This window comes from Ranitomeya variabilis, chromosome 7, assembly GCF_051348905.1.
Source record: "Ranitomeya variabilis isolate aRanVar5 chromosome 7, aRanVar5.hap1, whole genome shotgun sequence".
NCBI classification, from domain to species: Eukaryota; Metazoa; Chordata; class Amphibia; order Anura; family Dendrobatidae; genus Ranitomeya; species Ranitomeya variabilis.
The window spans coordinates 226,689,186-226,713,901 of NC_135238.1; the positions used below are offsets into that span (position 1 = coordinate 226,689,186).

Sequence of the window (24,716 nt, forward strand, 5' to 3'; positions counted from 1 at the left end):
GAGCAGAGCGCAGCGGTGACGTCAGCGGTGCTGCGCTCTGCTCTCACTGTACGGCCGCACTCAGTCAGAGCAGGAAGCAGACGGCGAGGGACCTGGACACCGAAAGGCGAGTATGTACTGTTTGTTTTTTTTGGTAACCAGGGTAAACATCGGGTTACTAAGCGCGGCCCTGCGCTTAGTAACCCGATGTTTACCCTGGTTACCAGTGAAGACATCGCTGGATCGGTGTCACACACACCGATTCAGCGATGTCAGCGGGACCTCAACGACCGAAAAAAGGTCCAGGCCATTCCGACACGACCAGCGATCTCGCAGCAGGGGCCTGATCACTGGTACGTGTCACACATAGCGAGATCGCTACTGAGGTCGCTGTTGCGTCACAAAACTTGTGACTCAGCAGCGATCTCGCTAGCGATCTCGCTATGTGAGACGGGGCCTTAAGAAAGAAGGAGTTACTTGTCTGAAAAATGATGTGTCAATAATTTAATCTTTCAGGGCAAATTTAGGTTATGAAGTAAGCGTGGTCAGTTTATCCTGAGAAGAACCATATTTGTAACTCTAAAGTCTGTAGGCTACTTTTCAGGAAAACCATTTTACAAGTCATGTGTCTTGTAGGTGATCGGAGAACCATGGTGGTCTACATCACCTTCCCTTAATCAATCTACTTCCTGGCTTCATTGATTGACAGTTTTGGCTTGACATGGACCAGTGCTGTCTCAACTGAAAGCCCTTAAAATATTGCCCCAATGTAGGTAAATTTTCAGAGAAGGGAGGTGAGGTATCCAACTTTAGGGAAAAAGCTGCTTTGTTTTTACTACGATACTGTGAATGTGACAGACTTTAGTCGAGGCAGCATTGACCCAAGTGACGAAAAAGCAATGAAGACCTGAGTGGTCAGTTTGACTCATGATCATCCACAGTGTACCAAGCACCTAAATTCCATATCACAGAAAAAAATTATTCTATCGAAAAGTAGCCCTTTGATTTTGGACCTAAAGACATGTTTTTTCTCACCGCAAGCTGCTCTATATGGAGTTAAGCTTATTTCATAACAAATTTTGCTTTGACAGACTCCCTTTAAAAGGATTGTCTGTTTTAGTAAACCTTTTTAGGGGGCATATTGAAAAATTCTCATATCCATTGTAGAATCTGTTGAGGACTGGCCATGATTGGCTCAATAAGAGTTATCAGTGAACACTCATTTAATAATTTTAGCAAAATTGTATTATATAGCTGTACCCAAAGATGGTAGTATAAGAAAGCAAATGTCTTCTTAGTTGAGATGGAGGAGCAGTTATTGGACCCAAAACCATGGAGTACAAGGAATCCAGGGGTTAATTAAAGAGATTGTCAGGATTTCAGCTAAGTCAGAAACACAGCAGAACAAACCATAAACAGCACACCAGCAAATACAATAACTGGCAAGTAGACGTGACACTGAGAATTGTAAATGGGGGTCTGTCTGGGAGTGGCTGCTGAACCCTACCTCAGATAGTTCTGCTTACCAGCCCATGTAATTGTTCACTCCCTACGAATAGCATTATGGTCATAAGGTGTTTCAAATTGGTTGGGCTTCTGGTATGACACTCAAAGGAACAAGAGCCCATATTTTGCTGATGGATCATTATATTGGAGACTCTGATCATCAAGCCTGACTACTAATCAATGGAAGCACTCCAGTGAGATCCTACTTTGTCTCAATGATGTTGCAGCAATCAAATGATGACTCTTAATGGCGCTGTTCTTTGTCCCTAAATGAAGAAAGAGTCTCATTAAATTATGAAGATGTGACATTCCATTATTTCAAATACTGTCCACATGGTTTTGCCCCAGATAAGGGCCTTCATTTATCCATTGTACAGTCTTTGAAAAAAAAAAGATTTTTTGCAACTTAATAATTTCCCAAATACTCTTCCTTTGGGCTGCAGTACAGGCTCTACTTTTCTTCTTCAGAGATGTTTAAGAAGACTTTAAAGGTAACTTTATGCAGCGCTAACTAACTTCTAACATTTCATAGAAGATGGCTTATTGGGGTTTCTTGTTACAAAGTTACTTTTAAAGTCTTCTTAAACTTCTCTGAAGAAGAAAAGTAGAGCCTGTACTGCAACCCAAAGGGGTTACAGAGGAGGGCAACATGACTAGAAGGTATACCAGTGTCTTTGGAATTAAGTGAGGTATCAGTTAATGGGGGTACCTAGTGGGTATCTTAATATGGTACTTTGGGAGGCAGTAAGCAGGGTCAACACAGAAAGTTGGGGGTAGATTAGGGGAGCATGAGAACTACATAGTCCTACCTGACTGTTTGAGGTAGCATGATATACAGATCAGCCTGGTTGGTGCATTGGCTATCCGTTTAGTAGAACAGTGTCTCTTCCACCTTTTCTTAATGTTGGTTGAATTCTAGAGGTACTGGTGGTTTAAAAGTTGGGATTTGGTTTTTATTTGGCTACACAAGGTTAGGCATTATGTCATGGCAGTTAGCTGGACGGGACTTTGGAAAGCCAATTTGTGGTATGGTAAAGGAGGGAGGTGACTCGTTTTGGTCAGGTAACTCCTCTGCAAGTAGTTTGTAAAATACTTAGGGTACCTAGTGGCCAAGTTCTCAGAGGACAATTTCTGGGACACTATTCAGTAGGAGGGCTCTTTAATCGGCACAATGCAGTTGGGAGCAAAGAGGAGCAGCTGATGGCACAAGGTTTTATCTGTTGAGCTTCCAAACATCCTTTCCTTCTATTCATGTCAGTTCTTAAATTATAGTATGTTATTAGTTTTAATATAGTTAATGTTATTTAATAAAGGCTTCTGTGGCCATTTTCATCCAAGCTAGTAATGTCTGTGGTTATTGAGGGACAGGAAGAGGAGGAAGCGGGCAATTGAAGGAAGGCTAAAAGGTCAGTCATTCCTCAGTCATGGGTAAAGCTTTGTTCACATACTAGGGTATTCATAAATGAATTTTTATGATGAAAGTCACTGCTTAGCCATAGATTGGCAACTATTGGCATTGGCTCACTATAAATATACAATGGCTGTATACATTTTTTGCAGTGACCAACTGTACAGGAAAACTTGTCAGCTGTGCTTTTCTATGTGGAAAGCTGTAACATGCATACCACTTTGGTGGAGACCAAAATGGTCACCCTTTTGGCCTCCGGCAGGTATGTAGTGGGGCACACTTCCACTGCATATGATGAAAAATTTACCAAACATGGAGTGAACATGACCTAAGTTCATGTTGTTATTTCTTATGTCTTCTTGGTTGAGCACAGATTATGTTTTCACTGGCTGCAAAGTTTAGTGCGAATGTATGATCCAGGACTTTTGTATCTTCAGACTCAAGAATTTCATAACATAAAAAACGTATAGTTATTTCTTTCTGTAAACGAAATGTGGGGCATCTGGATTAAATCTTCAAATTAGAAATGTGCGGTTGACTTCTTCCTACAACTTTCGAAAATTCCTACCTGTCATGAACGGATTAGCATAAGTAAAATAGCTGATTGAGTACCGGGCGATAGATTTTTGCTTGTTTGATTTTGGACACCCTGCAGATTGTTTTTGCTTTTTTTGACACATTTATTCCAGCAAACGTAAAAAAAAAAGAAAAATCACAGATTTACTTTCCAAAGCTCATAACAGGTTTAGCTAACTATGGAAGAACGTCTGTCACATTTAGATTCACTGAGAAATGTTCTGTAAGGAACTTCAAAGAAACCGAGGCTTTGAAACACTCAAATGATTCCACCGTTCCATGAACGCAAAATACATCTATCATATTAAACAGGGCAAAACTTAGCAGAAAACAGAATTATAAACCTCCAGCAACAATCATTCATCAAGGCAAAGCTTTCATTAAATCATTAATGGAAAGTTATTTTCTTTCAGTTCCGCTGCAATACAGATAAATGTATTCCATTTTGGTGGAAATGCGACACAGTAGATGACTGTGGAGATGGATCCGACGAGCCTCCTGAATGCCGTAAGTTTACTGTTTTTTTTTTTACACCAGACGTAACCATAATTGTGCCTTATATTGGAATTTAAGGGGAAATGTTAATGTCGGTTTTATTTGTGACTGCGTTCCCATTACTTGTGCATCTTTACATACAGCATTTCTGTCCAGAACTGATGTTCCACTTTTTATGCTACCCCTTACTAGATTGAATTTATGACTTTTTTGTACTTTTTTAAAAAAGTGGAAATTCGTAAATCTTTCCTACACAATATTGACATAGCTAGCCAAGCTCAGATTGCACAAACTTTCTAAAAGTGGTAAAGGTGATATAAAATAGCAAAATCTCACAATTTGTTTTGCGAAAAAAGGACGTGCAAAAACTTTGACTTTTTCAGACAAAAGATTGATGCAAATAGATAATTTGATTAATTACCCCTATGTGCCTCATTAGTGCCACACAAATTAAATACCTCCATGCAGTTCTCAAATATTACCAGAGTAGAGTGCTAAATATCCCTCTATACAAATAATTTAGCGACAGTGTTATTCAAGGTCTTAACCTCTTTCCAACATCTCGATATTCCATTTTTGTGCTTTGATTTTTTTCCTTCCCTTCTTCCAAGAGCCATAACTTTTCATTTTTCTGTCGATATAGCCTTATGAGGGCTTGTTTTTTTGTGACAGAAGTGGTAGTTTTTAACGGCACCGTTCATTCTACCATGCAATGTATCAGAAAATTGGAAGCAAACTTCCAACTGCAGTGATATTTAAAGATTCCACAAGTGATTTTTTAGAGTTTTGTTTCGTAAAACGACTCGTGGACATGATTCTCCATCTCAAACCAAACTTTTATATAATGTATAGTGTTTTTTAAGTGGTGAAAAGTAATTCAGAAATTTGTAAAGAAAAAATAATTTTGCTTGTGTTGGGATTTTCTGAGACATGTAAAGTTTTAATTGTTTCGTCAAATGAGCACTGTAAATTCTGTTGTTTACATTGTGATATCATTTTGGAGCAGATACAACAGTTTTTTGTAGATTGCAGCAACCTCAATTGTGGCCTTTTGATTGTTTTTGCTCATTATGGCGTTTACCAGTTAGGTTTCTTTTTAATATTTGATAGCTAAGACTTTTATGGACCCAACAATATCACATTTTCATTTCATTAAATTTAACCTAAGCAAATCGCTAGATAAAACCTGCAGCTTTCTCATCCCATGTGAAAATATTCTAAGAGTTCCTGCGTTACAGAGCCAGCTTCTTATTGGGTTCCTGTGCCAAAACCACTTCCATCTTCCAAGAGCCCAGCACCACCCATGCTTATCTAGATTCTGTTGTTTTTGGCTCTTAATCAAAAAAAATAAATTAAATAATTTTCACCATCGGAATTCCCTTAACTTTAAAGTGAACCTGTCACCAGGATTGTGCCGGTAAAGTACAGATGGCGTCAGGTCGGCGCCGTTATACTGATTACAATGATACCTGGTGATGAAATCCATCTGTTGGCTGTTGTTTAATCTTTATTCTCAGTTTTCAGTTAATGAGAGTCTTGTGCTTCGGGGCACCTTTGGGTGGGACTGTGGGCAGGGCTGTGGGGGGCTGTGGGCAGAGCTGTGGGGGGCAATGGGCTGCTCCCTATTTTACATACTGAATATTAAATGTATTGAAAAAAACACATTCAGCAGGCAGGCGCCTGCGCTGAAGCACATCGCCGATGCCATCTTGGTAGAGGAAAAAAATTGTCTCCACCAAGATGGCTCTGGTGGCACCTGCATAGTACGCATTTATTGGATTGCCGATAGATGCTACTGTGCAGGAGCGGCTGATGCCATTTTGAGAGAGATTTTTTTTTTCTGAATACATGTATGTCACCAAATAAAATAATTACATGGACATTATAGATGCGATCATGCTACAGCGCAGGCGTTACCGCCGGCTTCTGCCAGCTGAATGTGAATTTTTTTTTTGTATACATGTCATATTCAGTTTGTAAAATAGGGAGAGGGTCACCGAGAGATCAGTGACCTGCCAGAAGCACCACATGAAGACCCCCCACAGGCCACCCCGGGGCACGAGAATCTCATTAACTGAAAACTGGAAATAAAGATTAAAAAACAACCACAAGATGGATTTCATCACCAGGTATCATTGTAATCACTATAACGGCGCTGACCTGACACTGTCTGTAGGTTACTCAGCACAATCCTGCTGACAGGTTCCCTTTAAAGTTAAGGGTGATGGTGATGATGAAAATGATTTCATTTCTATATATGATATCTGGTAAGAGAATATCAGACAGTTGGAAATTTTAACATCCATTGCTTTTAATTTAAGGGGAGAGAGGTGTCTGGCATCGGCTTTTTCCTCTCTCACCATTGAAAACATATAAATGCTTGGTCGAGCGCTCGTGTGTTTCGGGAATTGGGAGAGATATCTGGTAACCGAATGAACGCTTGTTCGGCTTATGTGTAAGGCCAGTAGTGATGAGCAAGTATACTCATTGCTTGGGTCTTCCCGAGCAAGCTCAGGTGATCTCCATGTATTTTGACATGCTCGGAGATTTAGTTTTTGTTGCCTCAGCTGCATAATTTACGGCTGCTAGAAAGGCTGAATACATGTGAGAAAAGCCTGTTTGTTACGTAATTCCCACCTGTATTCAGGCTGTCCAGCAGCCATAAATCATGCAGCTGAGGAGACGAAAACTAAATCTCCGAGCACGCCAAAATACTGGGAGACCACCCGAGCGTGCTTGGGGAGACCCGAGCAACAATGCTATTCGCTTATCACTAATGGCCAGCTTTACAGACCTGTTATGAATCATTTTTCCCAACAAACCACCACCATGAGCCATAGCTGGTGCATCCATCTACTTATTCTAACTACCACACCCAATCAAAAATACACACCCAAACAATAGAATGGGCAGCACCCTAGACTTCTGAGGCACCCCAGAGCAACTGATTTCATATAAAGGCACAAAGAGGTTTCAACACACCCCATATTTTCGTGACACAACCATTCATGGAGTGCCTACAGGCTATGTAACAGAGAACCACAGGGGCCATGTGCTGTGCCATGGGGGTCACGTGCTTGACTTTGCCATTGTAAATGATATCACAGTCATGCAGTGTGGTGCGTAAAAAATAAAAATGCCACTCATTATCAAGCAGTTGCCTAAAGGGTCCCCATGCTGTGCCATAGAGGCTCCTTGCCACATGCATGTTTTGTTTTTACTTTACCCTATTAATTGAACAAATTCTTCTTGCTTTTGCCTTTTCGATGAGCGTATCTTTATATGAAAGCTTCTCATCACAGTACTTTACCATTATTAGTGTAGAGGTAGCAGAACTGTACTTACTTTGTAAAGACTGTGCATATAATTTAGACGCTGTGAAAAACTCCGACTCGTCCTGCGACATAATTCTGTACATGTATGAAGCTCACGCTCTTGATCTAATTAGCACCTCTTACCACAGTGCCAGGTTATTTAAAATGTGCAAAACAGTTCAGAATACAAACTACTTCACACTTCGCTACCTTTTAGAGAACTGAGTATAAATGAAACAGGATAAGAATTTGCACATGAAATATAGGGCGCTCTGGTTAATTACCTAGTATATTAAGCAACTCTGCTCTGGTGCTGGCAGGAATCACAAGCTGAGATTAATATAATGAATTTAAGACATGTCTCCAGTATGTTCTCTTACTATAGTAAAACAAATGCACCATTCTAAATCTTCAAGATATTTACTTCCTAAAGGGTATATCTAACTCGAAGCACCATATTATAGTTCATAGATAGAATTCATTTCTATAAAACATAGTATATTTGTAGATAAAGTACAATATGCTACTGATCCTGAGTTACCTCCTGTATTATACCCCAGAGCTGCACTCACTATTCTGCTGGTGCAGTCACTGTGTATATACATTACATTACTTATATTACTTATCCTGTACTGATCCTCAGGTACATCCTGTATTATACTCCAGAGCTGCACTCACTATTCTGCTGGTGCAGTCACTGTGTACATACTTTATATTACTGATCCTGTATAAATCCACATGTCCATTTCTCGGTTTAACTTCTCATGCTAACGGGGTTGGTTTCTGGCCCGATATAAACCTATTATTGAACCTGGCTTATATCTAGCGAGAGACTAGTGGCAGTTTTCTGTTTCAGTGGTGCTAGTGAAGAGGGCCTCTCAGCCTGTCAGAGTTGTGAGCAAGTGTTGTGCCACGTCAGTGACTGCATGGGCCACGTCCTCTCTCTCCCAATGCCTCAATGGATCCATGTTGACAGGGTGTGTGTGTAAAACTGCACCAAGCTGACCTTACGTGTCCCCAGGGGGTGCGAAACATTACATTGGTGCAAGTGAGGAGACCATACCACATAATCTCGCTGATATAATAGTAATGTCATACTGTGTGGCGAGGTGTGGGTTCGTCTGCGTGAACTCTTGAGTGTCATCCTTCACAGAAGTATATAGTGAATATCTCTGTCTCTTACGGTGCTTTAATCTGGCTGAGCTTCACAATAATATCTTGGCCATGGATGTTAGAAACAGAAGATGAACATTTTTTAGAACTGAGAGGAGCCACATGTGGAAAGAGCTTAGAGGTCCAAAACTGGTCAATGTATTTGGGCCCAAGTAATGATCTACTATTCATGGGGGTATCCCAATTTTTCCCTTACACATGATAATAGAGGAGGTAGTGATTGAGCACTTTGAGTTTGGCCAAGTGTTTTTATGTGTGGAAGAGTCAAGAGAGATTGCTTTTTTGAAAAATGAATATTTAACCTATTAATTTGTAGAGTAGGTGCACCATAAAGTGAACCTGTCAGGTCAGATAATTCTATTAACCTGCAGATATAAGGTTAATCTGTTCGTTAATAGTGTTATGAAAGTGCTTGGCTGCTGCACTTGGGAGAAGATGAAGTTTATTTCTCTCAGGAGCCACCGCGGCTTTCAGTCTTGGCTGGGCAATTACAGTCATCACTCACAGCACTGAGAACAGCGGTTGTAAACAGACCCGACACTGAATGACAGCTCTGCACTGATGATTTGAGATGTCAATCAGTGCTGCGGTGTTCTTATAGCTGCCTTCTATAAGCAGTAGCTATCATCACTCCAAGCATGTGTAGGAAGGGGTAAGGGGGTGCTAGAGTGGTAACCATGGCCAACATCAGTCCCCGTATCACCCCCTGGACGCCATCAGGGTCTTCCTGGCATGGGTCAGTTACCTCTGCAGACGATTCCAAGAATAAAGAGTCACAGTCCATTTTCACTTCAACTACAACATCTTTAGTCAGCAACTTGTCATCCAGGGCACACATTGTTACAGCATCGGGCATCGGTGTCTCTGACTCTTGCCTGTCGCTTAGTATGCATTCAGTATGGTCCATACTATACGGTTCCACAGTGTCCTCAATGTCCAGTATTTTTGCATTTCGTGGGGGCATTCCCTGCCGTTTCGCCCCGGTTCTGAGAATGGTGGCACACATAAAAACCTGCCACATCTTGGTGCATTTTCTCCTAAATGACTCAGCCTTCTTCTGTTCAATAGCTGAAGTCCCACTGTTTCTTCACTGCTGTCTCTGTAGTTACTATATTCTTTCTCTCTCTCTCTCTCTCTGTTCTTAGTTCTGGCCCCCTGGATACTTTTGCTGCCCCTATTCCTTCCTAACAGAATGTTATGGGGCACAAAGTGCCCTGGGCTAGCAGCCCGGTATGAGCTACACGGGCGCCCAGGCCCCTACTAACTTAAAACAGGAAGCTACACTATACTTATTCCCCTCGTGCCCCTCCTATTCTAACTATACTTATTACTATGTCTGTGTTCTATAATGCCTCCATCTAGTGGCCAACTTGTGGTACTACTCTCCCTAACACTATACAGGCCAGGGGCACTTACTTTTCCTAGCCGACATGTGTGTGCAGAACATGTAAATATGCAGAGTAATACATATAAGGTGTAGCAGTACTCTTGTACACGGTAACAATACACTTTATGTGTAGCAGTGCCACCATGTATGACACATTAATAATAAACACCGTACATATCTAAAGCGGTTGGGGAGAAGAAAGAACAATATACATTTCACATCCCCTACACATGACTGAAAGCCGGCGGCTCCCGTGAACAATAAAGTTCATTGTCTCTCGAATGCCACACTTTCAGAACAGCAGCCAAGCATTTTCATAATACTAATCTGCAAATTAACCCTATATATGCAGCTTAATTGTGATAGTGGACCTGACAGGTTTCCTTTAAAGTTACAAACAAAAAATATAACCATACTTTTTATTCCATCATGCTACATCCTTATAGCAATTCATAAATATAAAGGAATGTCTCCTTGACCGGGGATTAAGTACCTGATGTCCAGAGGTGGTTGCCCTATTACAGATTTTTATTTTGGAACCTACGTTACCCTGAGGGCATGCTGGGTGATGTACATGGCTGTCCTCAGGCCCTCTAAGTAGTGGTCACCATAAGGGATGGACAATTTGATTCACTCTACCCTGGTTTGATGTCCAGTCTGGTCCTCCACAGCAACCACTCTTCTCCCATGCATTGGGCATCCACAGTCTGGCATCCTGGGCTCTTCTGGTGCATTCTAGGCTCTACATCATCATGACATTGAGACATCTAGTAAGTGCCAGATGTACCAAAGATGCCAGGTGGAAAAGAAAGACCATCTGCCACATAGGATCAGACCAGGGCAGCACGAAAGAAAGACCACCTACCACATAAGATCAGACCAGGGCAGCACAGAAGAAAGACCACCTGCCACATAAGATCAGACCAGGGCAGCATATAAGAAAAACCTCCTGCCACATAAGATCAGACGATCAGACCAGGGCAGCACAGAATAAAGACCATATGCCACATAAGATCAGACCAGGGTAACAGAAATCAAGTTACTCTTTTCCTTCTTCCAGGATTATTTGAAATATTCACAGATTTCTGACTTTGACGTGCCACAGCGGCTTTTGTTCCTTTTCCACTGTTAAGTTTTTACTATGGTGGCGGCCCATTTACACTCTCGTATACCATTTCCTTAAAATGAGTCTCTGTCCTAACATATTTTTCCGCCTTTCAGATCCAATGCAGAAATAAAGGTTCTTTTTTTTATTTATCCAACCCTTCTGTCAATGATTATATTACTTGACTGATGCACAAGAGCCACTTTCCTTTCCTACTTGTACATAACAGTGATTGCGATCCTGCCTTTTCTCATAAATTAGAATACATTTTCCATTTTCACAGCCGAATTCAAGTGCCAGCCGGGGAGGTTTCAATGCGGCAGCGGACTTTGCGCCCTCCCAGCTTTTATATGCGATGGAGAAAACGATTGTGGGGACAATTCTGATGAACTCAACTGTGGTAGGTGATTATGCAAAGTGAGCAGGATGAATGAAGCGCTCGAACAGAGCAGCAGCTCCCCTGATTTCCTTTGGAGATGAAAACTTTCTCATGATTTTTGCCTTTCGCTTTACAGACACCTATGCCTGTCTATCGGGTCAGTTCAAATGCACCAAGAAGCAGAAATGCATCCCGATAAATCTCCGCTGCAATGGCCAGAACGACTGCGGAGACGAAGAAGACGAGATTGATTGCCGTGAGTTAACTGTGATCATTATGCAAATGCACGAAAGCAACATATGAACTCGAGTAACTAAATAAGATTGTTTGTTTTCTCATGTGATATAAGTCAACATGATGGGGTGATAAATCATGGCGAAATACACAAAGGGGGTCTCATAATTGCTTGATATTGCTAGAAAGTAGCAGTAGAAGAATGAGATTGCATTCAGCAAGGAAGGTCACGTTTTAAGATGACAGTTTCTGAACTGCTACACCAAGTTGCTTTTACTAAAACATCACAGTAACCCGAATGATCCAATATGGCCACTAGTTAACTTCTCCACTCCTCCGTAGACATGAATGCTCAGCTTAGCTGGCTGGCTATGTGCTCTCCATAGGAAGAGTATAGTAAGCTGCCACACTATCTTGGCAGTGGCTTATATACCGGGAAACAAAAAACATCATCAGTTGAGGAGTCAGGAAGCCCCTATACACATTAGATGATCCCACTTAAATGGGTGGCTTCATCTGTAATCAAATGCATATGGTGGGTTTCTGTGCTGCCTTTGCAAGCCATGAGCTAAACAAATAGCACCAAGGATACATGTACCACCGGTGAAGAACATAAAGTCTCCATTAGGGGCAACTATAGGAACTTGATGCCATATTTTGCAATTTCTGAGTCAGAGAGAGGTTGAGAAAGTGCCTGCGGTATTAATGGTGCATTGCATGTCCATCTCTAGGAACCCTAGTTAATGACAGAATTGGTGTCTCCTCATCTCTTTCAAGTAACGAGTAGATGAGATAAAGCGGTGGCCATATATGAGTGTTCATCTCTTGGGTACTTAAAGAGAACAGTGAGACGCTCAGCTGTTTAATGACCCACATACACTTCAACGGAGAGAACCACGTGTATGTTCTCTTTTTTTTCCAACACTCAACTTCGAAGACATTTACGGCTTATACCTTCGATATGTCATAAACGTGTCAGAAGTAGAGATGAGAAAACCCAAAGTTAAAAGTTCGGCGTTCGTACCGGACAGTTAGTGTCCGATGCTAAGCGTCAAAAACAAACTTCTTCCAGAACTTTGTTGCAATGTTCGGAGTTATGGAATAGAGAGTAATTGAGAGATTTTTCATGTCAAATGTTTGGGCCCCCATTGTTTTTTATGGGGTTCGGGTTCTGGTACAAGAGCAGGTACAGTTCTGGTTCCCGAATCAAACTTTACTTATGTTATGGACCTTGGGATTGGTTCCATATGCCACTGTGGCCCCCTGACCAGAAACGATGGTGCATGCATGGACTACATGATCTACCTGGTCTGCAATGCCAAAAGGGACTTCAAAAAGACAACACAATATTCATTTTATTTTTTCAAGAAACAGCTATAGATAGTTTCACTGTAAAGACTCTTTTGTGCTAAACCAATGTTGTTTGATTGATGCATTTTAATGATACGGTAAATGATATGTGCACTGAGTTGTGGTGGCTTTGGAAATTTTACAGATGCACAAGGATGGCTCCAAAGACATTTTCTGCATGAGTCCTGGGGAGACTCTCAGAACATCCAAGGCAGCACACAGAAGTAGAGGTTATAGTAGTATGGTTGAATGTGTCTTGAATGTGAACTATGAACTAATTGTTACCGAATGTGGCAGGTGTTTCATATAGACAAGTGAGTGTGGGGAATCGTCAGAATGTGTCTAGGGTGTCCGGATCAGTTGCAGAGGCCATAAGCGGCAAATTGCAACTTGCATCCTGAATATACCATAACTGTAAAAAAAGAAACAGACCGCAAAACCAAAACGTGTAAATTGATCTATTGCGGCTAAACAAAACTGTACAGAGCAAGGTTCTCAGCTTAACATTCTGATCAGACCTTATGAAGCCCACTGCCACATCATGGCGAACCTCTTGCATTGACCACCGCAACATTGGACCAGCAGGGATAACAACCTGTTGCGGCACAGAGTCCATGCTGCAAGGCTGAGCCCCTATAGCTCCAGGTCACACCACCCTGCAGGCATAGTAATCACTCCCAAATTAGGGATCCGGTCGGAGGAAAAAATCACTACATGCCGAACTTTGATCCGATACTCGGATTGCACTGAAGTCAATGAGTGTGTGGAAACCCTCGGACTGCACTCGGTTCATATCATGGGCTGACACAATGGAGAAGATGGAGAAAATAATGTCTCCATCTTCTCCATTGTGTCTCCATTATGTTCTCGTCTCAGAGAATCGGCGCATACAATAATCGAACACTGATCAGAGTTTATCAGAGTGGGATTTGCATAATCAACCCGATTCTCTCGGATGAGAGTACATACTGCTCTGTGACCCTCGCCATAGAATTGCAAAATGTACTCGAATGCACAGTTTGTCTACCGAATGCTGCCTCCCGGAGAATGCTTCCTGGAAGAAATTTGGAGACCTCATGGATTGCATCCCCTTACAAATGTATCTCTTTGATTTGTTGCCAGCTTTCTTTTCTAGTCTCATATAACCTTATTGTGACGCGGACATAGAACGGACCGATTCAGTCCTCCACATGGCCTCCTCCGTTATACATAGGCACATGGTGCACTTTAAACCTCTTTTTCTAAGCTGTCTCCAATTTATTACAATCCTCATATAAGGCTACACACTAGAAAAGAAATCTATAAATTATTTAAAGTCCTAATCTTACCCAGATTCATGTAAAGCTGCCGAGTTCTCCCACCTACTCGAAATATACAGCGAAGAACGTTGCATATTTCAGCGTATGCCTAATGGAATTTCCTCGCCTTAACACCCACTGAATGCGAATCTGCAGAATATCTCTTCTATATTAAAATGCTCTGTTATTAAAATGGATGAATTCAACTTTTTCTCTCTTTCTTTTTTTTTTTTCTCCCTTCGCAGCTGAAAACAGCTGCTCTCCCGATCACTTCCAATGTAAAACTACAAAGCATTGTATATCTAAACTGTGGGTGTGTGATGAGGACTCCGACTGTGCGGATGGATCCGATGAAGCCAACTGCGGTGAGCATCAACGTCTGAGCATGTGTCTTGCGGCCATGGAAGCAGCAGAAGAAGACCTTTTGTCCGCGAAGCCTTTGATTCCGAGCTCAGCCCTTTCTCAGTTCTCAATTTTGTCAAACCGCGGGATGTGTTAATGAATATTATTTTTCATTTGTTTGACTAAAGATAAAAAAATTAAAAAGTGTGCGGCTCGATGTGCGAATTCACAGGGTGGGAGAAACTCAATAAATATATTGTTTGTTGGAGAGAAAATATAGACAGGCTGTAAGTCAATGCTATAGTTAAATTCAGGAAAAGTAGCGGGGCGCAAGCTATCGCCATAAGGTGTCGCGGATATCAACCTCCTTTAAGAGAATCCGTCAGCAGCTTTTTGCTATTTAATCTCAAAGAAGCATAACATGAGGACAGAAACCCTGCTTCCAGTAATGTCTCACTTACTCAGCTGTTTGCTGTCATTTCAATACAATCACTATTTTATCAGCAGGAGATTATCACTGCAGGACTAGATGTCTCATGCCAGACAGTCCAGCTTATCTCTGTAACCCCGCCCCCACCACTGATTGGCACCTTGCTGACAATATACACTGTAAACATGAAGCAGCCAATCAGTGGTGTGGGCGGGGTTATACACTGCTCAGCATTCTGAGCACTGCTACATCTAAAGCAGAGAAAATGGGGATTGTATCAAAACTGCACCAAGCCGCCCAGTAAATTAAACATTCCTACATGATGCTACTTTCATAATCCCTAGCAAAAACCTGGCGATAGATTACCTTTAAGGAAGTTTCTCCATCACATTTGATTAAGATTTGGCAACACTTTATGGTGGGTGCCCAAACTCTGGGACCCCACTGCTCCTGAGTTTGAAATGGTCACTGTGCTAAATTAGCCTTTCCCATTTTCTTGAAAATATCAGTGCTGCAGTTCCTCTGCTTAGCATGTTACTGGTGCAACTGTGCAGGGAAACTTCAGCAGAGGCCTATTTAAACAAAAGGGCATGGTAGCAATTCCCAGCATAATCAGGTGACTGGGAGCACAGCCATGTTGGAAAAGATGATGTTCCATCACTTTATAAGAATTTAATGCGAATGTCTATATTTTTACATCTAATTTTTAGATCCAGTATTTTCTGCTTACTCATCTTGTAATACCCATTTGTGGGGGTTAGAGATCTACAATGTTTTATGTGCCTTCACAAATTTATAAAGATAAATAATAACATGTTAACTACCTGCAGACACCACTAGGTGGAGCTATGGCATTTACTACATACAGTTTCTCACTGGGTTTATTATATTGTGCAGGAAGCTCCTGAGCTCCATCTAGTGGTGGCTGAAGGCAGTCTGATTCTTGTTTTTCCTTCTGCAGGGATTTAGAGCTTTATTCTCTAACCATAAATAGATATATTCGAAGTTAATCAATACATGCAGAGTTCACAGTGATTCCATAATTAATTAACCAACTCTAGGCATTATCTTTCCAAAGGCGGTTCTTTAGTTAATGTGCATTGATAAATCTGCAAAATATGCTGCCAATCCACCACACGTGGTGAAGGTGATAAATGTATGATTGGTAGGGGTCTGATGATGGGACCCTCTCCAATCCTGAAAATGAGGGACCAAAGGCTCATTGCAAGAGAGGACGGGTACTGAGCATGTGCAACCTCTGCTACATTCACTGTCACTAGGAGTGTTGGTTGCACATGCTCACCACCGCATCCTTTCATGCAAGGGAATTTGGTTCCTGTGTTTTCATAATGTCTGGGGTCTCAACAGCCGGACCCTTAGCGACCACACCTTTATCATGTATCCTTTGGATGGCGGATAAATATTGTTTATGGGACAACTCTTTAAAGAATCAATGGTCGAAGGGCTGGTCATAGGGAATAGAGAATCTAGAGGCAGAAAATTTGCCATTTGAAGGATTACACAGACTGCAGCAGAGGAGCAGGATGATCGGTAGCTGCAATCAGACACTTCTAGGCAGCTTTGGACTCATACTGTATCCCTTGTGCCCTCGTTTGATGCTATAGTTGCAGGTGTTTATTGATCCATAATACAAATCTGTTGGTCCACTTTCCAGCTTCTATGGCCTTTTTGCATATGGCTGTTTATGTAAATCTGTCATCAGGAGGCAATCAGCATGCAGCCTCACACATGAGATTGCCAGCAAACCCTTTTGACTTTTGCTGGAACAAATGATTTTTCCCTTAATTGTGTATGGCTAAATACTGAAAATATCCAAGGAAGATCATAACTGGTCAAAACCAGGTCAACCAACTAACTCTGTTATTTTTTTTTGCATTTTTTTTTTAATATATTTCTATGCAGATTTTATGCCCATGTAATTGATATTTAGTATTTTTCCTGCATCCTGCTTTAAAATGTATAATGTTTTATAATTGGGTGGATGACTCGATGGCGTCCTGTAGACCAGCGACTTCCAGCAAGTAATATTCACCGAGAACAGGAACAGGTTGATCAAAGATTCAGTGAGCTGCTTTATAAATATGCATAATCTATCCTTCTCTGTGTGCCGCTATTCCAGACTCAGCAGTGACTAGTTTTCTACACTTTGTGAAACTGGTTAAAGTAATTAGCTACCTACTGCGAAAGAAAACCCTAGTAACTGTAATTCATTACGTTTGCTGCATGCATCTCCTAACTCCATAATTAGAAGGGAGTCAAAGGTCCAAGCTGGTAATTAAGAGCTGCACAGTAAATTAACCTTTGTATCCCATTATATCGAAGACAAATGTAATCTCTTGTCACTTCCATATCTCACTAATGAAGAAAACATAAGAAATCAGTGATTGATACGTGCAGCATCAAAAGAGCAATAGGATTCATTCAATTAGTTACATAGTTACATAGTTATTAAGGTTGAAGGAAGACTTTAAGTCCATCTAGTTCAACCCATAGCCTAACATGCCCTAACATGTTGATCCAGGGGAAGGCAAAAAAAACCCATGTGGTAAGAGTAAGCTCCACCATGGGGAAAAAAATTCCTTACCGACCCCACATACGGCAATCAGACTAGTTCCCTGGATCAATGCCCTATCAAAGAATCTAATATAATCCAATAATAAATTAGTGTTCACTTCACTGCACAGATTACATCACTGTGCCCGTGTTTATATATACAGTGGCTTCTGAAAGTATTCACCCCAAAACGGGTTTTGCTCAAGAATGTCCCTGTATTTTGCACCATTCAACGTCCCCTCGACTCAAACCATTTTCACTGTCCCTGCTGATGTGAACTATCCCCACAGCATGATGCTGCCACCACCATGTTTCACTGTTGGGATGGTGTTCTTGAGGTGATGAGCTGTGTTGGTTTTGTGCCAGACAAAGAGTTTACCTTGGTGGCCAAAAAGTTAAAATTTGGTCTCATCTGACCACTGCAACTTCCTCCATACATTTGGAGAGTCTCCCACATGTCTTTTGGCAAACTCAAAACGATCCTTACAATTTTTTTGGGTAAAGTAAAGGCTTTTTTTCTATCCATTCTTCCATAAAGGTCACCTCTATGGACTGTACAGCTTAATGTGGTCATATGGACAAATATTCCATTCTCTGCTTGGGAACTCTGCAGCTCTTTCATCCTTACTCTTTGGTCTTTGTGTTGCCTGTCTGATTAGTGCCCTCCTTGCTAGGACTAAGAGTTTTGGTGGGTGGTAGTGATGAACGAGTATACTCGTTGCTCAGGTTTTCCCGAGCACGCTTGGGTGGTCTCCGAGTATTTGTGACTGCTCAGAGATTTAGTTTTTTTTTTACGCAGCTGCATGATTTACAGTTGCTAGTCAGCCGGAGTACATGTGGGGGTTGCCTGGTTACTAGGGAATCCCCACATGTAATCAAGCTGTCTAGTAGCTGCAAATCATGCAGCTGCGGCAAGGAAAACTAAATCTCTGAGCAGTCACAAATACTCAGAGACCACCCGAGTCTCATCACTAGTGGGTGGCTCTCTCTTGGCAGGTTTGTTGTGGTACCATGTTCTTTCCATTTGATGATAATGGATTTGATGGTGCTCTGGGGATCATCATAGATTGAGTTTTTTTTAGAACCCAACCCTGACTTGTACTTCTCAACAACTTTGTCCCTGAATTGTTTGGAGATCTCCTTGGTCTTCATGGTGTTGTTTGGAGATCTCTTTGATCTTCATGGTGTTGTTTGGAGATCTCCTTGGTCTTCATGGTGTTGTTTGGAGATCTCTTTGCTCGTCATGGTGTTGTTTGGAGATCTCCTTGGACTTTATGGTGTTGTTTGGAGATTTCTTTGGTCTTCATGGTGTTGTTTGGAGATCTCCTTGGTCTTCGTGGTGTTGTTTAAATTTCTCTTTGGTCTCCATGGTGTTGTTTGGAGATATACTTGGTCTTCATGGTGTTGTTTGGAGATCTCTTTGGTCTTCATGGTGTTGTTTGGAGATATCCTTGGTCTTCATGGTGTTGTTTGGATACAGGTATGGACTGGGGTTAAAATTCAGCCCTGGCATTTGAAATCACACAGGCCCATGTTGTCCCCGCCCCCAAACAACAGATGGGGATATATTATTAATATTACCCTGGATGGAGGAAAGCAAGATTTACTACAAGATCAATGTTTCTAATGATACCCGTGGCCTGCTGGGGTAACGGTGACGGAGTCAGCGATTTTGTGCTCTGTCACAACTCTTAACAGTATGGGGGTCTTGAGAACATTGATTCTGCTAACAACTCATCAGACAAGGCGGCCCACGACCAGACAGACCCTTCTGGCATTTGCCAGAATTGCCAGATGGCCAGTCCAGCCCTGTTTGGAAATCTCCTTAGTCTTTATGGTGTTGGGTGGAGATCTCCTTGGTCTTCATGGTGTTGTTTGGACATCTCCTTGGTCTTCAAGGTGTTTGGTTAGTGATGCCTCTCACTTATCTGTGTTGCAGCCTCTGTGGCCTTTCAGAAAAAGTAAAGTGTATATAGTGACAGACATGTGACACTTAAATTGCACACAGGTAAGGTCCTGTCACTAAGCATGGGACTTCCTTGCTTGCACCAGGATTTTTTAGGAGCTTCATAGCAAAAAGGAGTGAATACATATGCACATGCCAATTTTTAGTTATTTGATCCCATAAATGTAATTTTTGCCTATATTTTCCTCACTTCACTTCACCAACTTAGACTATTTAGTGCTAATGCATAACACACAAATTGGATTACAAAAATATTTAAACACAGATTATAATGTAGCAAAATAGGTAAAAAGTCAAAGGGGTGAATACTTTCGCAAGACACTGTAGATATGCCTGTATGTGTACATATACACTGGGTACGGAAAGTATTCAGACCCCTTTAATTTTTTCACTCTTTGTTTCATTGCAGCCATTTGGTAAATTCAAAAAAGTTCATTTTTTTCTCATTAATGTACACTCTGCACCCCATCTTGACTAAAAAAAACTGAAATATAGACATTTTTGCAAATTTATTAAAAAAGAAAACTGAAATATGAAAAATTAAAAGGGGTCTGAATACTTTCAGTACCCACTGTGTATATATTTATTTTATACAGTATATATATATATATATATATATATATATATATATATATATATATATATATATATATATATATATATAATTTCTTTTTTCTTTTAAAGATTTGTTGTAGTAAGCAGGTTGCTAATGCTCTGCTGGCTTCAGAGTCTAAAGAGATCATTGTCGTATAGAATTTTGTTGTCTTTCTTTCCAAAAATTATTTACCGTCCAGAAAAAAATCATTCTAATATCCGAAGGAAGTGGCTTTCATTTAATGAACATCATAAAATAAACCACAACACGCAACCCGTGCAGATCCAGGAAAAACAAACATTTATCTGTGTTGTTCTACCATAAATTCCCAAATATATGTTGTGTACATTTCATTTATATTACAGGGAGCATTCAGCGAATTGCTCTGTTAATTACTTAGATGAATTGCTTTCAACATTTGCACAGAGACTATGTCCAACTCATTAAACCCATCAATGGCTAGAACCAATAGATGGAAATACGGTGTTAATTAAAAAACAAACAACAAACAATTTGCCCTTTTTTTGTTTTATGTTCAAAACGAAAAATGTTATTCAAGACCTTAAAAGGTAAAATCTATCCTTGCCGTGGACCATTATAGGTGAACTAATTGAAAATAGCAGATGATAAAGCTGTCGATTAGTTTCAATGGGACATCAATGGAAAAAGAGGTAATGTTGACCAACTTTTTAAAGTGCATAAATATGAGAAAGTATCGACTAGTGGAAATTCATTGGGATAACTAGGAAAATTAGATTGTTCTCCAATCTTACAGAACATGTCCCAGCTCACTTCTAGATGCATCACAAACCCTGCTATACCTCGTGAACTCTTGTGGTTAGGTCCTCATCAAAGCTAAGAGGTCCCTCAGGTTGGCATGTTCGAGGAGCCAGAGCTTACTGCCCACTTGCCTTGCCATCCACTATATAGCAAATATCCTTTTTCAGTGCTATCATACCCTAGATGTTTCCACCCAATACCCTTTCATTCTCCATCTGCTCAACATTTAGTATCTTCCATAACACAGGTACTGAAGCTCCTCAGACCAGTTTGACGATTATGCAAATTACAAGCATCTGCAATGTTAAAGTTAAACTATGGCGCAACCTTTTGTAACTATTGCATTTATTTATTCATCATGATCACTAATTGACTTATGTATTAAGTGAAGATTGCCTTCTAATTTCAGATAAAAAGACTTGCAGCCCACACGAGTATCAGTGCAAAAATAAGAATTGTATCCCCGATCACTGGCGGTGTGATGGGCAGAATGACTGCGGTGATAACTCAGATGAAGAGTCCTGCAGTAAGTGTATTCTTGGTTCCAGTCCTAATCATGTGGTAACACTGACGGTTCTTTCATTGTGTTGATTGGTGAGGGTAGACCTTTACCGATCAAGAATCCACGGCTTATACTAAGAATTGGCCACCAGTAATAGTAGTAGTCCTTGTGGAATGAGCTACAAATACATAACACAAACACTAATTAGCCTCCATTTCTCCCTTAGCCCTATCACCCAAAAAATAAATACATTTTGACTGATTCTAAAAAAGACAAACTTATCAGAAACTCTAATTTTTCTGCAAAAGGGATAACTTGTCTAAATTTGAGGATTTAGTATTTAACAGGGGATACAACACCAGGACTTTTCAATACTGCCATACATTGTGTGAAGCCCATGACTTCAACACAGGTGATTAGCTTCCCGAGGCGACAAGTGCAACACCACAGACCATCAGAGTCTTAAGAAATCCAGGTTTAGAGAAGGATGGTTGGCACTCGGTGTCCGGTAAAAACTCTTCTTTATTTATGCAAGTTTTACAACATGGATGCAGGAGAAGTGGGTCACTATGTGGACGACGGCCAATTTGTGTACAACCTGTGCTTCAAGACCTTCTGGTGACCTTGACCCGTAGAAGCATAGGCAGTGCCCAAAATGGCTGTCGTTCACATGGTGACCCGATTCTCCCGCATCCATGTTGTAAAACTTGCATAAAAAAAGAAGAGTTTTTACCTCTCTTTAGAGAGGAGCGCGCCATCAGTCCCTGTCACCTAATTCCTAATTACACAGCAGATGCACATAAAGTCTCCATGTATATTATTTATTATTTTTACCTGTTTCCTGAAAGCCATTTGAAAAGTTTTATTGTACCGGTCTGTTATTTGGTGGTGAAGAAAAGCGATATTCACAACATTAGAGGCTTTTCTTCAATGGCCGCCGTTCCCTTTGATTGCACTCAGGTCCTTTGATAATTACATGTTGATTCTCAGGAATAAAATTCCAGTATTGACAGTCAGGAGGATAATGTGATTCCCGGAGAGCCCGGCTGGTATTTGTCTTGTATATGACCTTTTTAGAAAGTCATAAATAACACCACGTCAAACAATTATAATTATTTCCCTGTCTCCGTACATTACATCTCAGCTGAATAATGGAGAATTTATAGAATTGATGGTACGGATCTATCATAACTTCATTATTTTACATAAGTTTATTTTTTTAAAAGTCACAGAATCATGTTTTTTTATTGGTTGTGAGGACTAGGAAAAAAATATTAATTTAAAATAATTTATTTAAATGTCTTTCTGTCTTCCCACCTTTGGGAAGGATTTAAAGGGGTTGCGCAGAATTAAAATAAAGTTGGAGAAACAGCACCACTCCCATCAATAGGCTGGGACGGGAATTGCAACGTATTCCCAGTTAGATTAATTAAGGTTAAGCGTTCATACCAACAAGGCTCATGGACAAGGGTGTGTTTGTACATTAAATGTAATGCACATAAGATCCTTATGAACCTAGTAGTGACTCCAGGTAACCACAATTGTATAGACCAATAAAACCAGATTATAGAGTTCCAGCTTCTTACACCCCAAAACAATTGGCTTATTGGAAGTGCATAGTTGTGTACAACACGTGTAGGCCATGAATGGTCCTACCACATCCCGCCTGGATGGGAGACGGCAATAGTATCTACAGCCACAGCACAATGTAAGGAGCTGGATGACTTTAAGATAAGTGGACAATATGAAAGTCCAGGAAAAAACATTAAAACTAAGGCAACACTAGCATGACAAATTAATGGTTTTTCAACCGAAAGCCTTCATGCCTTCCTGGACTTTTCCTTTTAGCTACTATAAGCAGAGTAGGTAGTTTGCTTACAGCTAAAGGGAAAATGTCACTTAGAAAAAAGACACACATTTTCAACCTGATGTAAATGCTGCTGCTCTCCTGAATCCGGCGTTGCTTTTCTTTTTTTTCTGCTCCTCTCCATTCCTGAGATATGTCCCCCTCTTCCCTGTTTGTAAATCTAGTCTCGCTAGCCAACAGGGCGTGGTCCTCAACTCTTCTATATAGGTGTCTTCTTGAGGACAATGCCCTTTTTTTGGCTAAAAAAAGACCAGATTTATATGCAAGAAAGGGAGGCTCATATCTCAGGAACGGAGAGGAGCAGGATTAAAATAAAAATATGGCCAGATTTAGGGGAACAGTGGCATTTACACCAAGTTAAAAAAAAAACACTTCTTTATGGCATCTGATAGGTCCCCTTTAACTATTGTATGTTCCTCATCCTTCCTTACTTATCAGTGCTGTTAATGTTACAGAACCTCAAACGTGTGCACTGAAAGAGTTTCTCTGTGGTAATGGTGACTGCATTTCGGCCAGGTTTTGGTGTGATGGAGAATACGACTGTGCAGATGGAACAGATGAGGTAATCCTACCATACGGTATGCCTTTTCTTCTAGAATTGATATTTGTAGTATGAAATGAGCAAAAAGGCCTGCAGAGTTAGAGAGATAGATAGATAATAGATAGATAATTATTATTTATTATCATAGCGCCATTTATTCCATATCACTTTACATGTGAGGAGGGGTATACATAATAAAAAACAAGTACAATAATCTTAAACAATAAAAGTCACGACTGGTCCAGTAGGAGAGAGGACCCTGCCCGCGAGGGCTCACAATCTACAAGGGATGGCTGAGGATACAGTAGGTGAGGATAGAGCTGGTCGTGCAGTGGTGGTTACTGCAGGTTGTAGGCTTGTCAGAAGAGGTGGGTCTTCAGGTTTTCTTTGAAGGTTTCCACGGTAGGCGAGAGTCTGACATGTTGGGGTAGAGAGTTCCAGAGTAGGGGGGATGTGCGGGATCTGATTGTAGGAAGAGGAGATAAGAGGGGAGTTTAGAAAGAGATCTTGTGAGGATCGGAGGTTGTGTGCAGGTAAGCACCAGGAGACGAGGTCACAGATGTATGGAGGAGACAGGTTGTGGATGGCTTTGTATGTCATGGTTAGGGTTTTGAACTGGAGTCTCTGGGTAATGGGGAACCAGTGAAGGGATTGACAGCAGTAGTCAAGGCGGGAGATGACGAGGACAAGGACTAGGGAACCAGTGCATGGATTTACAGAGGAGAGAGGCTGGGGAATAGCAGGGAGAGCAGGTGACAGATAGATCGATTGATGCCCTCACCACTTTTCTTTTGTCTGGTTCTTAACTTTTTATCAATTATTGTACTATATTTTTTTACATTTTTATCTTTTTTTCCATAAGGTATTTCACTTTTGCATTTATGTTTGGTCTTGGTTATAACATCTCATGTTAGG

At 40.9% G+C, this 24,716-nt stretch overlaps 1 protein-coding gene across 5 annotated transcripts in view; it reads left to right on the forward strand.

Moving 5' to 3' along the window:
* The window catches only part of LRP1B (LDL receptor related protein 1B), a 1,636,337-nt gene that overhangs the window by 1,467,410 nt on the left and 144,211 nt on the right, over window positions 1–24,716 (forward strand). For all 5 annotated transcript variants that reach the window (XM_077273024.1, XM_077273022.1, XM_077273019.1 and 2 more), the window contains exons 63-68: window positions 3,883–3,976; window positions 11,227–11,343; window positions 11,459–11,578; window positions 14,450–14,569; window positions 21,301–21,417; window positions 23,716–23,822. In XM_077273024.1, coding sequence (XP_077129139.1) covers window positions 3,883–3,976; window positions 11,227–11,343; window positions 11,459–11,578; window positions 14,450–14,569; window positions 21,301–21,417; window positions 23,716–23,822 — 675 coding nt within the window. The remainder of the gene's footprint in view (window positions 1–3,882; window positions 3,977–11,226; window positions 11,344–11,458; window positions 11,579–14,449; window positions 14,570–21,300; window positions 21,418–23,715; window positions 23,823–24,716) is intronic.